At 38.2% G+C, this 16,319-nt stretch overlaps 1 protein-coding gene across 1 annotated transcript in view; it reads right to left on the bottom strand.

Moving 5' to 3' along the window:
• The window catches only part of LOC121424220, a 46,106-nt gene extending 34,070 nt beyond the window's left edge, over positions 1–12,036 (bottom strand). Inside the window, exons 1-7 of the mRNA XM_041619827.1 lie at positions 12,026–12,036; positions 9,481–9,611; positions 6,010–6,146; positions 5,113–5,228; positions 2,984–3,135; positions 1,561–1,709; positions 104–222 (exon numbers count right to left, since the gene is read on the bottom strand). Of these exons, the coding sequence (XP_041475761.1) occupies positions 104–222; positions 1,561–1,709; positions 2,984–3,135; positions 5,113–5,228; positions 6,010–6,146; positions 9,481–9,611; positions 12,026–12,036 (815 nt within the window). The remainder of the gene's footprint in view (positions 1–103; positions 223–1,560; positions 1,710–2,983; positions 3,136–5,112; positions 5,229–6,009; positions 6,147–9,480; positions 9,612–12,025) is intronic.
• Positions 12,037–16,319: the final 4,283 nt, after the last annotated feature.

The following is a 16,319-nucleotide window of genomic DNA, read 5'->3' as shown; positions in this document are numbered from 1 at the left end:
CCTGTATTAAGTTAATATTGGGTATTATGACCCTCGCATGTTCGTCTGTCAGCGGCTAATAAGTTGACCTATTGTTTTGATAAGTATAACCTTCGTATCTTACCCTGTTTTTCGTAACAATGTCCCGTCACTCCATCGGAAATCGCCTTCCTTGCTCAGATCATCAAGGCCAAACCAAAAACTTTTGACTCCACGGTTTCCGAATTCATCTACCATTAGTAACTGTTTCATAATGAAATATTTAATCAGCAAGCACACGATGTAAATTCATGATTTTACAAATACTCTTCAGAAGTGCTATTTTGACAATAAAGTTGCTTTTAAAAATCATCATATTTGACCTCTGAATTTTAAAAATGAACCCCCCACACACACAAACTGGGAACGATTTTTTAAGATGGGGTACTGATTTGGAAAAAAAACCATGTTTACTCCCAAATTAAGGTGATATTGCTCAGTAAATTATGACCAGCAAAAAAAACTAGAAATTTGACGTGTCCAAAGGACACAGATGCCCCCGCTTAACGCGATCATATAAATCCATTTGATATGACTGAACCTAACATCGTGCACACACCAATAAATTAATAACATCATGCACACACCTACACACACCAATAAATTTGTTAATCTGTTAATTATTCCCTAAGTTACTATTCACAAACAACTTATAATGAGCTGTGACCTTTGACCTGTGGGGTCTGATTTTAAGTCTTTATTTTGGTGCCATCTACCCAGACACCAAACATTTTTAATATCTGTTGAATATTTTTTTAGTTATCATTCGGTAACCAACTCGCATATATAATGAACTGTGAGCTTTGACCCTTGACCTGTGGACTTCGATTTCAAACTTACCCTGTATTTTGGTGTCATCTACTCAGAAACCAAACACATTTAAAATCTGTTGAATATTAGCTGTTATGCGGAAACCAACTTGCATCTTTAATGAGCTGTGACCTTTGACCTGCGGACTCTTAATTCGAGCTTAGCCGGTATGGTGTCACCTACCTACACACCATTTTTTTTGTAAATCTGTAAAATATTTTTCGAGTTATTGCGCGGAAACCAAGTGGGGGACGGTCAGGGACAACGCTTAATGCCCCCTCCGTACTTCGTCCGCGGGGGGGGGGGGAGGGGGGATCAGAAAGGAACAGAAAGGTCCTCGCTCGCAAAATGAAGGATATTTTTTTTTTAGCATACCTGATTTCAAGAGGGTGCTGCCTATGATATACCTTGCTTTCCAGGGCCGTGGGAGAAGATGGGGAAGATAATATGGAGCTTTTGGTTAAGTAAAACCATGAACAAAGGTCTCTGGTGTAACTTGCGCTCTGTGCATGTGCGACAAATGCTTTCATCCTCGTTTAATAAGGGTCTCTTCGATTCTTGCATAATACTATTTTCTTCTTCTGCTTCTAAATATTATCACCATCAATTAATGTTTTCATTATCATAATTGTCATTATTACTATTTTTACTCTATCACTATTCATAAGTATCGTTATTATCACTGTACTGATCTACAAAAAAAGGAAAACATGGAATTGAATTTGATCTTACGTAAATATGTCGTGTTTTCAACTGCGCCAGCTGTCCACCTATTTGTTGACAATATTCGCTTGCGTTGAAATAGTTAGTTGAAAATGAAGAAAAGTAATACTGAACGCTTGGTAGTGATGGAAGAACTATCCATTCACCAATAATTGGGACTGTAAAAGAATAGTGAACATGGTGAAGATATAACACAAACAATGATGGAAATAATTACAATCAGGAGTGCAGCGTTGTGTGGCCTGACTGGCCCAGTATGTTAGTGTCCGGACTTTGAATCAGAGGGTCGTGGGTTCGAATCCCAGCCATGGCGTAATTTCCTTCGGCAAGAAGGCTATCCATATTGTGCTGCATTCGACCCAGGTGAGGTGAATGGGTACCCGGTAAGATTTATTCATTGAACGCTTTAGCGCCTATATTAATAGTACGGCGGCTCAGCTACAGCCGGTTTTTAATAATGACACAAAATATCAAACATGTCAAAGCACGGTTGAGTATATGCACATAGTATTTACGCTATATAAATGGACATATTATTAGATCTATTATCATGACCTTTTAGCGACAGTTATACAATTCAATGTAATATAATAATCGATTTTGGAACTCTTTTCTTTCCTTTGTCGTTAGTTGTTAAAATGTATCCTAGCTTTCTTCATCTCCCTTTTAGATATGAAAACCAGACTGTTATTCCTTCGATGAGAACCAAGTGAATTTCGCACCAAAATTAATGTCTAAACACTCCATAAGGCAGTGGCGTAACAAGCCCCCCCCCCCTCCTCCCCCCAAAAGAAAAAAATAGGGAGCCAGATATAGCGTATTGGGCAAGATGTCGACATTTTTATTATAACATTCAAATTTTGTGATAGATTTTGACATGAAATTCAGAAAATAATATAATTGAACCTTCTTTCTTTTCTTTCCGTTTCTGTTTTATTTTTATTCATCCTGATTTATTAATTTATTTATTTATTTTTTTGGGGGGAGAAGAGCCCCCTAAGCTCCCAATCTGTACGACGTACACCGCGCCAGAAGGCAATGAATATTACTAAACCTAAATTGGTATTTTCCAATGTTAATAGATAACGCATATTGATTTCTATTTCAGCTCGGAAGAATTTCTTAATCAAAATATTTTAGGAAAATATATTTTAGGAAAACATGTTATTCGTTTAACTCACACTAAGGAAACATGTTTATTGCTTATGCTTACATGATAGAATTTTCCTCATGTAAATTGGCTTGGAAGAGGCAAAAAAAAGTTACACCCAATTCATCGTCCGAGTCACACCAAATGTTTGGAATAATTCATTAATAACTTTTCAAACTACATATTAACATCTTGTACGAGTAACATATTTCAAAATCACCAGGATTCGACAGAGCTGCACCCCTGTTGACAACATGTTTTGAAAAACAATTCCATTAATACCTTGTGGCCTTTCGCAGATGTAAGGCAGCCTATGTGTACAATTCACGCTTGCCCATCGACCATGATTGTCACCATCGTTACCATCAGAGCTCAGACATCCACATGACCGTCCTGTAGAATTAGATGGCTCCCCGAAAACCCACATAGGGTTGCTGGAGCGTTTAATGTAGAAAATGACATAATTTATTTGGTCATTTACAATTAATCAAAATTGATAAATCGAAAAAGGCTGACAAATCTAATCACTTTTGGCGAGTCCCTCATACAGTAATAACCTTTGAAAGTATGAAATAAACTTAATGTCCTGTAAAATCCCTTTTTACCGGTGAATAATTTAAAGGAGAATGAAACAATTGGAACAAGATAGCTTGTGTGAAAACAGAAAAATCAAAGAAACAGATCAACAAAAGTTTGAGAAAAATCAGACAAATAATTAGAAAGTTATGAGCATTTGAATATTGGGATCACTAATGTTATGGAGATAGCAAATTGGCAATGCGACAAAGATGTGTGATGTCACTTGTGAACAACTCTCCCCATTACTTTAGTATATATTTCACTTGAATTGCCTCTTTTATCACATCTATCCATAGATCATGTGTTCTTTCTACATGAGGGCATTTAATACATATTTTTTTTTTTAGAATACATCATGGATAGAGAGTTTGTATCATCATAAGAAAAAGCAAAAAGAGACATTTTGAGGGTATTTTATAGTCCACCAAAGGGAAAGTTGTTCATCAGTGACATCACACATCCTTGTCGCATTGCCAATGGGAGGATCTCCATAGCATTAGTGATTGCAATATTCAAATGCTCATAACTTTCTCATTATTTGTCCGATTTTCTCAAACTTTCTTTATTCTTATTCTTTGATTTTTCTGTTTCTACACAAGCCTATTTGTTCCAAAGGTTTCATTCCCCTTTAAGGTCAAGTCCACCCCAGAAAAAAAATGTGGATTTGAATTAATAGGAAAATTAAACAAACCTAACGCTGAAAACTTCATCAAAATCTGACGTAGAATAAGAAAGTTATGCCATTTCAAAATTTCGGTTATTTTTCACAAAATAGTTATATGCACAAATGAGTGATATGCAAATGACAGAGTCGATGATGTCCTTCACTCACTATTTCTTTTTTTTTTATTATTATTTGAGTTAAACAATAGTTCATATTTTACAAATTTGACAATGATGACCAACTTGACTAACCATAAAATGTTAAAGTAATGGTAATTCCATAATCATGTTCAGGAAGGAATAAAACTTTTTTTATATATGACAATGAGGAGAGTTATAGAATACAAAGGAAAAGTGAGTGAGTAATGTTGGTCTTCTCATTTGCATACCGACCAGAATGTGCATCACTGTTTTGTGAAAATAAACGACACTCAAAAATCTAACAACTTTATTTTTCATTTGATTTTGATGAAATTCTCAGTTTATGCTTCTTAGATTTTTTTATTTTTACTAAAATATACTTTATGTTGGGGTAGTCTTGTCCTTTAAACTCGCATTTGATGTCCCCTTTCATTTTTTTCATGATGAAAGCGGGTATACAGAGTAAGGTCGATCCTGTCTGGGAGCAATTACAACATGAGTGCGTGAGGGCGCGTGTGTGGGTGTGTGTGCGTGTGCGTGGGGGTGTGTGCGGGATGTTGGTATAATGTGTGTGGGAGAGAGTACGTGGGTGCATCTGCATGCATCATTGTAAATTCTACCAGTAGAGGTACCCTGGTAAGGGGGGTGTTGCATCAGTATTGAACAAATGTAATCTTTTATCTATTCCTGCATTCACTGGTTTCCATTATAATGTTCATTGAGCATTCGAATATCTCTTTGACTTGCATCCAGAAGTTTGAGAGTCTTGTAAATCAATTAAGGTCCCATGAAATACAGCAAAGATGTTGATTTATTCGTTAGCATAGCAGTTACAAATTACGATTCCATCAAAATTTTACCTGAAAAACATCCCACATCAGGTTCAAAGGGATTTATATATTGAAAATTGAGCCAAAGTTTTGCTTCAAATTTTGAAGAATCAGACGCAGCTGATGACGACGCTGCCACCATGATCAAAACCTCATAAAAATCTAATATAGCGAACAGAAGGTGAAAGAAATGCTTACGTCATTTGAGTACCATCTTCCCAGTTAAACGGACCATTATCTGAACTTTGATTCAGACCAAACCAGTAACAATGAGGAGATGAAAGGGCAGGTGATAAAATAGATGTTAGAAATGCCTGTGATAAGATACATTAAAACATAATTAAACATAATGTATACATTTTACATGCCCTGATTTATCTGTTACATCTATCAGTGTATTTTTGAAGGACCTTTGTTTGTATTTGTGGATTTATGTTTAGGGGTAGGGTGCGTATCAAAAAAGTTTACACTTAGAAATAATGCTGTAAACTTGTGTTTCGAGATAATGACCGTCCGCGAAGTATGTACACACTGCCATACTAAACGTTAGAATCACAGCCAATTTCTAGTTTGAATTCAAAGCCTAACATTAGGTCTAGTCAGTTCAGCTAGGTACTCAGAGACTGGAGTTTCATTCAAAATGTAGACTCACAACATTCAACATGGCAAAATTGATTCAAGTTTTTTTTTCAAACAGGAACAAATAACAAAAAAACATTAAAAAAATTGTATTATGCTACTTTTTTCCAATGTCACACCTTCATTATCCCATTCAAACTAGAATTTGAAAGAAAAAAAATCACTCTGACTTGTGCTCTCGATATAGTAAGCTCTATTTGATCTTGATAATTGTTGATGTACAGATGCATGGTATGGCTATACCTCATACATTGTAGGCAGCATTTCATTGAGTCTAAGCATACCTTCATTAATCTCGATCTTTTCAAATAATAACTGTGAGTCACCTGCATTATAATGGTTATAGATTCCCATCCCCCGGATCGACAAACATGTGTAAGGTAATCTTAAATGAAACAAACTTTGTCCTTTATACAGATGAAATTAATAATATGTACCGGGTTGATTTGTATTTACGTTTAATTCTGTTGATTTGATAATCGCCAATCTTCCACCGCTTCTCATACAATCATTCTTGGCTGCAGCAAAGGATTTTCTAGCACCCAGAAAACGATAGAAGGATTGTCCATAATGGTTCCAAGAACATCGAGCGTCTGTAAAATAAAAAAGCTGTATATTTTAAACTGAAAAACCATTCTGCACATCGGCAGATAGGTCCAAGAATTACATTTTTTTTCCTACTTAACCCTAAACATTGATTGATGAGTAGGGATTTCATAAGAGCGATATACCAGCCTAAGATAGGAATGTATTAATTCCAGTCCAATGCTTGTAAATACTATCATAATTTACATAAAGTATAACTAATAATTCATACTGATGCGCAGCAAAATATGCAAAATTATGTCACCCACATTGTACAATATAAACACTTCCACCTTTGCATGAATATTCTGATCTAGCAGGTCTGTAGGCATATAGCGGTTACCTGATGACAGAAATACAGAAAGAACATTTTACCACATTTGCAATCTACATATGGTCGCATTCTTGAAATGTACTGGATATAAAAAAACGTTTGAATAACTCTTTGATATTCAACTGAGGATTAGCTTTGAATGCCTAGAAATATAAGTTCCTTATAATTATTTTCTCATCCATGTTAGCGGCCTCGGAACGAGTTTGAAAGGGTTGGGGGGCTCAACATTAATAAATAACAATTAGCATTATGTCATTCCTGCACTACAAACGTTTAAATTAAAACTTTAACAAAACTTTGTGAAAACAGGTAATATGCACGTTATTATAAATATTGATTATGTGGGCTGATAATGTCACATCCCCACTTCCCTGTTTCTTATGTTATTACATGAAATTCTAATTATTTCATATTTTCATACATGTATTTATGATATGTCTCTTAAAGTTGCAGTAATAAATATCCAACGAATTAAATAAGTTGTCAATCCATTTTTGATCTGTTTTGTTCTTGGAGGACAAAAGTTAAATAAACATACTTTCATGTACATGGTGTTATAAAATACGATAAAGAAGTGGGAATGTGACATCACCACTTTACCCATTGTATATTCATGAATACATGTATAGAACTGTTTTTACCAAAATAATGGAAATAATAAAAATGTAATTACTTTGTTATTCCTTTAGTCAGATTTTGACTAAATGTTTACTGTACGCGTAGCTTGTCTGATTTTTCTTTATCTGCTCAAATCTATTCGATACCCTGATAATGATAGTATGCATTTGGTATTGTTTTTAAGGTGATGTGATTTTTTTGCTCTCTCCTAAAGCCTGCAACTATTTTGTACTGGATTGTATTTTTTTCCAAATATAATTATGAATTTAAAAAAATACACAAATCGTTTCGATTTTATTATTAGTAATTTACACGTGCCTTCTTGCAACGTAACCTGTACTCATGCCCAAGAAGCGTCAAGGTTCTATGGTATAAATCTCTCCTCAGACCTGTCCTTGAATAAGGACGTGAAGTGTGGGACCCCTTCACCAAGGACAACACCCCGAAGCTAGAGATGGTGCAGCGACGATATGGTAGATTCACCGTGGGAGACCATCATCGCACTAGTAGTGTCACTGATATGCTACGACAGCTACAGTGGCCCACCCTTGAAGAGAGAATAGGCCAGTTCAAGGTGGTGATGGTTTATCGCTTGGTAAACACAATTGTTGATGTACCAATGGTATTTTAACCAGTCTGCTACTTCCACCTCGCTTCGTGGTCATCAGATGAGGTTCCACGTCCCACATGCTCGCTGATACTTATCAGAAAACTTTTATTCCTGATGCCATTATACTGTGAAATATTCTCCCTTCCATTACCATGATTACAGTTTACAGCACTTCAGTAGCCCGGGTCAGTAGCCAGCTTCAAGGCTGAGGTGCAGAAAATCCAATTGCGCTAGACTGCACTGATTCTTTTTAACCGCACGTAGAATAGATCTTCAAGCACTGTAGGCTACATACTCCTGCACAATATTCTACAAGTACGCCCGGGGGGCACTTCCAGAGACGAGTGGATACCACGCGCGACCATGGGCATGATGGGGTCTCGAAAAGCACCCTAAACCCGCTCCCCTTAAGAAGTATTGGCGTCTCAAGCCCTACCCTTAACAAGTATTGGAAACAAAACGATCGGGGAAGGCGGGGTAAGTTGTGACACTTTTTGCGTTTTGCATGTTAGAATTGATATGATTAGTAATATTGTAGAAATAAGTGATTCTTGGGAAATGTTTTTCACCTATATATATATATATATATATATATATATGTTACACTCACAGCCAAAAGGGAGTCTGGGTGACTCCCAAATGGGAGTCACCTCAACTCCCCTGGAGAGTCGTCGTGACTCCATGGGGAATACTTGCCAAGTATCGTTTTGTTTCCAATACCTGTTAAGGGTAGGGTTTCAGACGCCAATACTTGTTAAGGGGTGCATTTTCAGAATATGGAAAATACGTGTTTAGGGTGCTTTTCGAGACCCCATGGTATCTACTCGTCAATGGAAGTGGCCCCCGGGCCTTCCCCTACTCTTGGCAAGTATTCCCTGAATTGAACCCCAAACAAGTACAGCGATATTTTATTGTTATGTCACGGGTCCGTCGGTCGTCGGTTTTACCTTTACACACCATTCAGTTTTGTACGGCCTCACCTTCCACAACTCGTGCAAATTGGACTCTAAACACGTAGTTGGGGCAAAAATGTCATCCAGTATAAAACATTTTAATTTTGTTTTATCATCCCCGAAAATTTGACCCTAAACAAGTAGCTTTCCTAGCGAAAATAGATATCCTTTTTTCATTATTTGTGTGTTTTTGACACCCTTATCACGTTACGTACGTAACGTGCCCTATCTTGAAAAAGACATCCTTTTTACGTGTTTTTTGGTCGCGCATGGTACCCACTCGTCAATGTAAGTGCATCCCCCGGCAAGTACGATGATTCACTAACCTGCATGGTGGACTGTACTTTAACGGATGATGATGAATATACTCATACACCTGTATTTCGGTATTATTCAATGGCAGGACCAATTCGGAGATCAATATAAATTAAAGGAACACCGCAGTCTACCTAGAAGCCGACGATGCATACATCCCAACTGATACACTTTTTTTGTTTTGAATAATGTTTTTATTCTGATTTCATGAACAAAAAGTTTCAAAACATTTCAATTCAACATTTCAAATCATATAATACTTTACACTTCATATTTTCACTTTTTTTCACTAACTTAATAAAATCATGAGTCATATATCTTAAAATACATACACACATCCTCACCCTTACACACACACACACTTTCCCACACTCACAACCCCCTACACGAATCAAACATATCTGACACCGACACTAAATAAAATTTCTGTCGGGTATAGTAAAAGTTGAATTTCAAGAATGGATTAAATCTTTAATTTCTTATATTTCTCAACAAAAGTTAAAAATCGTTACCTTTAGGGCGTTGGCAGATATGTCGACGCTGCTCTGTACAGGTGGACTCCTCCCATTGTCCACCATGTCGAGCTCTTAGCCGAATACATTCCCCTGCAGGCCTTTGTGACTCTGGACGTAGTTTCGAATACCTTTATGAGAAAGACATGGTTGATTTACTTGATTAATACCTATTCACAGAACATTGATTCTCGTCAGGCAAAGGAAAGGAAAGATCGAGGGACAAAAGGAGAAAGAGAAACAAAACTATGATCATGATAAGTCCATTGGTGTATACTTCTTGACACACATAGGATTACAACAGACGTTGTTTGAAATTAATCTGGATATTATCTTTATCGTGTGTTGACCATACATGTTGATGTAACCATGAACTTGACCGTGTATTATTCGTGAAGACAGATTTAACGATTTCCTCCCCCTTTTTTACAATGAAGGCCTACTGATTATTTTTCAACTTGTGAAGAAGGTATATCTCTCCCTTTAAGTGATTTTGAAAGAGAATATTTCCAAAACAGAAAGGGCATCATGGCATAAATTCATGTGGCTGTGCAAAAAAATGCATACGAAACACAAAAAGAGGGAGTTCGTGTGAACGAAAATATTGGAATGAAAAGAAAGAAAATGCCATCAACTGTGTTATTTTATGATGCTGGTCTGTATGCAAACAAGGAGAACAACGGCCGTTATCGACCCACTCACTTTTTTCGCTTGTATTTCTTTAAACGGAAAGTGCAGTATTAATTTAGTGTCAAGCAAATTTGGATTCCAACTTAACTTGTGGAATGTAATTGCTGTAATCTATTGGGATTTGGGATTTCTTGGTCTGCAAAAATGGAAATATCATGAATATTGTTTCATTCATAATTAACATCTTTCAACGGGATAAAACATTGATCAGCTTTCAGGCTATTTCATATAATTGTCCTGCATAAAGACGGAAATACGCAAGTTAAAAAAGTGAAATTACACAAGAGTAATAAATACAACTAACCGGTCAATGAAAATGAATGCCAGAAAATGAGAAAATCAGAAAAAAATAAAATAAAAAACGCTAAGATTTAGCTTAATATAGAGTGAGATATAGATAAGATGTGAACAGAAAAATAATTATACATAGATGTGAAATCAATTTTACGAATTATAAATCAGCAATATATATAGATAGGCCTAGATAATAATAATTGATTGTGATAGAAAAGAACTATTTTTAAAGATATCTCTCATTTGTGTATTGCTTTGTTTTCAGATTCAAGCTTGTTTGTTATTTCTCCTTTCTTCGGAAGGACTCGACCTTAACCCTAAAAAGATTGGGGGGGGGGCTGATTCAGCCCCCCCTCGACATTTTTTCGCGATAAATCCGCCGCGCGAAATTTTTTGACCTCGCTCGCTGAGTTTTTACTTTCAAGTCTCGCGCAACTTTTGAGACCAAAATTGTAAAAATTAGCATTTCAGGGGCATTATTTTATTAATTAGAGCAAACTTATGATTTTACGCATAAATTAGCATAATTAATGAGACATGAGATATTTTGCAGAATTTGATGTTATAGTTTTGTAGATAATGCCATGGGTTACGCATGTGCCAATTTTCGTCACGATCTCGCGATCGACGGCCGAGATCATAAGAGGGGGGGGGGGGGGGGTGAATCAGTCCCCCCAGTTTCTTAGGCGTCGAAATAGCCCTATTTAGGGTTAAAGTCAAGCCCACCCCGGAAAAATGTTGATGTGAATAAATAGAGAAAAATCAAAGTAGCAAAATGATGAAAATTTTATCAAAATCGAATGTAAAATAAGGAACTTGGGACATTTTAAAGTTTCGCTTATTTGTCACATAACAGTGTAATGCGCATGTCATTGACATGCAAATGAGACAGTCGATGATGTCCCTCACTCACCATTTCTTTTCTTTTCTATTGATGGAATTATACAATATTTCATTTTTGTCTCACCTGCATCTATTGGCGCCGCTTTTCCGCACAGTGGGCCGGGGTCAAACAAAAGTGCACCAAAAGTCATTTTGGGCAATTTCATATTTATAATTTTTGTCATGCCCAGCTGAAAAACAACACTTTGAAGAGTGCGTCAGCAAAATATTTCATTCCGGAATTCGCATAGAGGTTGTTAATTTCCTACCTCAAATCCCGGGCTCAAATCGTAAAATGTGACAATTTGCGAAATGTCGCGTGTATGACAACCTAGTTGAAAAACATGCCATTTCACAGGAGGTTTTTCATGTAGGAATCTGAAATGCCTCCCACATAATCCTGATATATTCTTTTTTCGTGTGAAAGTGTTCAAAGTAGATAAAAGACACCTTTCAGGAGGTTTATAGGATGAGTATTCCTGGAAAAAGGCTGAAAATCTATGCTTTTTGCATTTACATTAGAAACGTTTAGATTTCCAAAAAATTTCCGTCTAAATTTTCCGATGTCTATGCTTTAAGTCGATACCAAATTTAGCTGACCGTTTTTGCCCGTTTTCATGTTCCGATTTTACTTGACACAACACCCCCAAAACCTGTTAAAAAACTGTCATTTTTATACCGTGCAATCATCGTAGCGCACCGTATATGGGTGTACATTGCCGTTCGCTTTTGAACGACGAGGACGATTCCCCTTCCATTCCATGAAAATGACATGAATTCCGGGCATAATGTAAACAAAATAAAGGTTGCTAACGCAAATAAGGCCTGTACACACAACTCTTCCAGAAATGAAAATGAAAGATTACAGATAAGCTCTGATATTGTGTCATTAACTTCATCATAAATCAATAAAATAAAGCATGGACACCTGGGTAGACGATGTAAGACAATGGCCATATCTGACCGATGAAGGTATGATGAATTTTTGCACTTTGGCTACTTTTTCCCCTTAGTTTTGTCAGTAAAAGTGAGTTGATGATGACCAAGAATCGCTGTTGGTTTTCATCAGGGAGCTCACTTCTTGTTGCTAGTAAATTGTGTTAGAGTAGCGGGAGAGTGAACGAGACATAGAATGAGAGAGGGAGAGTGGATGAGAGAGGGGAGAGGGGGGAGAGAGTATGTGTGAGAGGAGGGGGATAGTGAGAGGGGAGAGGGGAATAGTGAGAAAGGGGGGGGGGTAGTGAGAGAGAGAGAGGGGGGGGGGGGCTAGCGAGAGAGTGTGTGAGAGAGGGAGAGAGAGGGATAGTGTAATACAGAGAAGGGGATAGTGAGAGAGAGAGAGGGATAGTGTGAGATAGAGAGGGAGAGAGAGAGAGAGAGAGGGACTGATATTTCCATCTAAGCATGATCAAATAAATCCCCCCTCCCTTCCCCCCCCACAAAAAAACCACCACCACCACATTTTATGCAGGCCTATAAGTATCCAAAAGGAGGGGGCAAGGCAAGAGAATAAAACAGAGAGAAAGGAGGAAGGGGAAGAGAGGGCCAGGGCCCTGTTTCATAAAAAGTTGTTATGATAGCAACTCCTGCTGGAATGTTAACTACCATGGTAACAGTGAGAATGCCCATTTCATAAAAAAAGTTATGATAGCAACTCTTGCTGGAATGGCAACTTTTATTATAAAAGCCAATCAGGAAGCAGAATTCTCACTTTTGCCATGGTAGTAACCATTCGAGCAGGAGTTGCTATCATAGCAACTCTTTATGAAACAGGGCCTGCATCATGGCCTGGAAACCTATGCAGGGAGTACGGCTTCACACACAAACAGGCTTCATGAGTCTTTAGGAAATTGGCAAAGCCGATCTCCTAATCATGCTAATATTTATATAAAAGTTAGGTCCTACCTTAAATTCTTGCTCGCCAGAGGATCCAGCCGCTCAGGTAAATTTCACAAATCCAGTGACAAGAAATATATACACTTCACAATTTCAAATAGATTAGAAAAAAGGGACAGACGTCACAAAATATCTCGCGAAGAAATGAGCTCATTAAGTATGCAGAGAATATAAACTTCGAAGGAGTGGAGGTGACGGTATGAAGTAAGAATTGAAAAAGATAGAGAAATGAGTATAAAATGATCCTCCACAAGATTTGGTTCGATCCTCACTAGCAGCTGGATGAGATGGTCAGCATGAGTGGTTAGGACGAAGGCAGAGAGTAGAGTGATGATGTGGTAGAGAAAACAAGTTGTTTTTACCAACATCAGAAAAGGTGAAACAAAGAAATAAGCGCCAAAAAAAGGGGGGGCAAAACACAGTTGAGAAGAACAAAGAAGAGAGAAGCAGACTGTGAGAAAAGTAAACATGCAAGCATCTCTGTAGTGATGTTGTATACCTGCAAGTTCATTGCAATAAACAAGGAACAATGAAAGGATGTTTGCTCCAAGTCTAGGACAAAAGAAAGGTTGTTTCTTAATATAAGAATGTGTTTGCCAAGTAGATTTGGGCAGGAAATGAGGTGCCTTGTTCTGTGCAAGTAAAGTATAGTACATTGCACATGGCAGAAACAAGTTAGAATATAGATATGAAATTGGAAATAAAAGAAAGAATTTATATACAACATGAACAGAATATTGAAATATAAATGAAAATATATACAAGAAAAGAATATATAGATGTAGATATATGAAAAGATATAGTCAAGTCACTACAGTAGCTCCCCCCTAGATTTGTACCGAATAGAAATGTAGTAACAAATCGACAAGGGAATGTAAAAGGGAACTTGGCTATATAAAACAAGAAAATAAAAGGACCGGAAACATTAGTGAATTTTGAGACATGCTTCAACCATCTCCGAAAAATTGAACGTACTTGGCAGGAAACCTGACATGGCGACCAGAACGGGTCTTACGAATTTCGGGAGGCGTATGCTTGTCATCAGAATCCCCTGCCAAGTCCGTGGAGTTGGATTGTTGATGAACTTGGTCAGGTGGATTTTGATGAGAAGATGAAGGAGTGATAGCATCCTGCTCGATGAAAGCCGGTTTCAGTCTGTCGACACTGACATTTTCATGTTTACCATTATAATCAATGGTGAAAAACTTGTCAGTACGACGAATGACTCGGAAGGGTCCTCTGTAAGGAGGCTGCAATGGCTTTGTAACAGCATCATCTCGTAGAAAGATGTGAGATGAAGAATGGAGTTCAGGATGTACCTGTGTGCGAGTGTGCTGTTTTCGAGTAGGAGTGGGATGTAATTCCCGCATCATTCTCTTTAGTCTGTGGGCATAGTTAGATGGATCATCAGCAGCATCAATTTGTGAAGGAGCTACTAATTGTGCAGGTAGAGTGAGAGTAGTCCCAAACACAAGCTCTGCTGCAGAGCATCCAATGTCCGCCTTGATTGCGGTGCGTATACCCAGCAAGACTAAAGGGAGTGACTCAGTCCAACGGACCTTGTTATGAGCTTTGAGAGAAGCTTTTAGTTGGCGATGAAAACGCTCCACTAAACCATTTGCGGCAGGATGGTATGCTGTTGTGCGGATGCGTTTAGTGCCAAGGAGGTTGGTGAGTGCGAGAAAAAGTGCTGACTCAAATTGCCTACCTCTGTCTGTTGTGATGGTAGTAGGTGCGCCAAACACTGCTACCCACCTGGCCACAAATGCACGTGCTACCGTCTCCGCAGTGATGTCTGGGATAGGGATAGCTTCTGGCCATCTAGTGTAGCGATCAACACAAGTGAGAAGGTAATTGTTGCCCTCTGATGAAGGAAGCGGGCCAACGAGGTCAATGTGCACATGAGAGAAGCGTGCATCAGGTGAAGTGAAAGTACCAAGTGGTGCTTTGGTGTGTCGATGTACTTTACACTTTTGACACTCGAGACATGATTTGGCCCATTTTCTGACATCAGCGTTGATGCTAGGCCAAACAAAGCGTTCTGTAATGAGCTTTTGAGTAGCTTTGATTCCTGGATGAGAAAGTCCATGAAGGGAATCAAAGATAGCTCTTCTGTGTTTGACTGGAACTAGAGGCCTGGCAGTACCAGTTGATATATCGCACAGAACAGTAGTGGTAGAACCTGGGAGAGCAATTGACTTGAGTTGAAGTGAGGAATCTTTCACCTCAGTTTCATCTTCCTGATCTTTTGCGATGGCTGCAAAGTCAATGATTGAGGAAGAGTCAACTCTGTCAATATACAGACGAGAGAGGGCGTCTGCTGCTGTGTTCGCCTTGCCTGATATGTGCTGAATATCAGAGGTAAACTGCGAAATGAAATCAAGTTGTCGGATTTCTCGTGGCGAATGCCTATCCGGTTTCGACTTGAGTGCATGGGTAAGAGGTTTGTGGTCAGTGTAGATAGTAAATGACCTACCTTCAAGGAGATGACGGAAGTGCTTGATGCCGAGATATGCTGCAAGCAACTCCCTACCAAAAGTGCTGTATTTGGTTTCAGCTGGTTGTAACCTCTTAGAGAAGAAAGCCAGAGGTTGCCAAACTCCATCCACTTGTTGTTGGATAGCTCCCCCAACTCCTACATCAGATGCGTCGACTAGTAGGCATAAGGGAACATCAGTGCGAGGGTGCACAAGAACAGTAGAATTAGCCAACTGATCTTTAGCATGATTGAAAGCAAGAAGCTCTTTCTCTCCCAGATCAATTGGCATGTTCTTTTTTGTTCTGTTTTTCAACAGATCAGTCAGAGGTTGCAGCACTTCTGCACAATGAGGAATGAATCGCCTGTAGAAGTTGACCAATCCCAGGAATTCTCGCAGTTTGGTAAGTGAAGTAGGGGCGGGAAAATCACGGATAATTTTCACTTTGTCGCTAAGAGGTCGGATTCCGGTGTTGTCCACCATATGTCCGAGGAAAGATAGTGATGAAGCACCAAACTGACATTTTGAGGGATTGACAATGATGCCATACTCCTGCAGGCGATCGAATAGCAGACGGAGATGTGTCTCATGTTCATCCTT

Source organism: Lytechinus variegatus, chromosome 11, assembly GCF_018143015.1.
Source record: "Lytechinus variegatus isolate NC3 chromosome 11, Lvar_3.0, whole genome shotgun sequence".
Classification (NCBI taxonomy): Eukaryota; Metazoa; Echinodermata; class Echinoidea; order Temnopleuroida; family Toxopneustidae; genus Lytechinus; species Lytechinus variegatus.
Note: the sequence above shows the minus strand (reverse complement) of the source record. Positions and strands in the feature narration are given on the sequence as shown.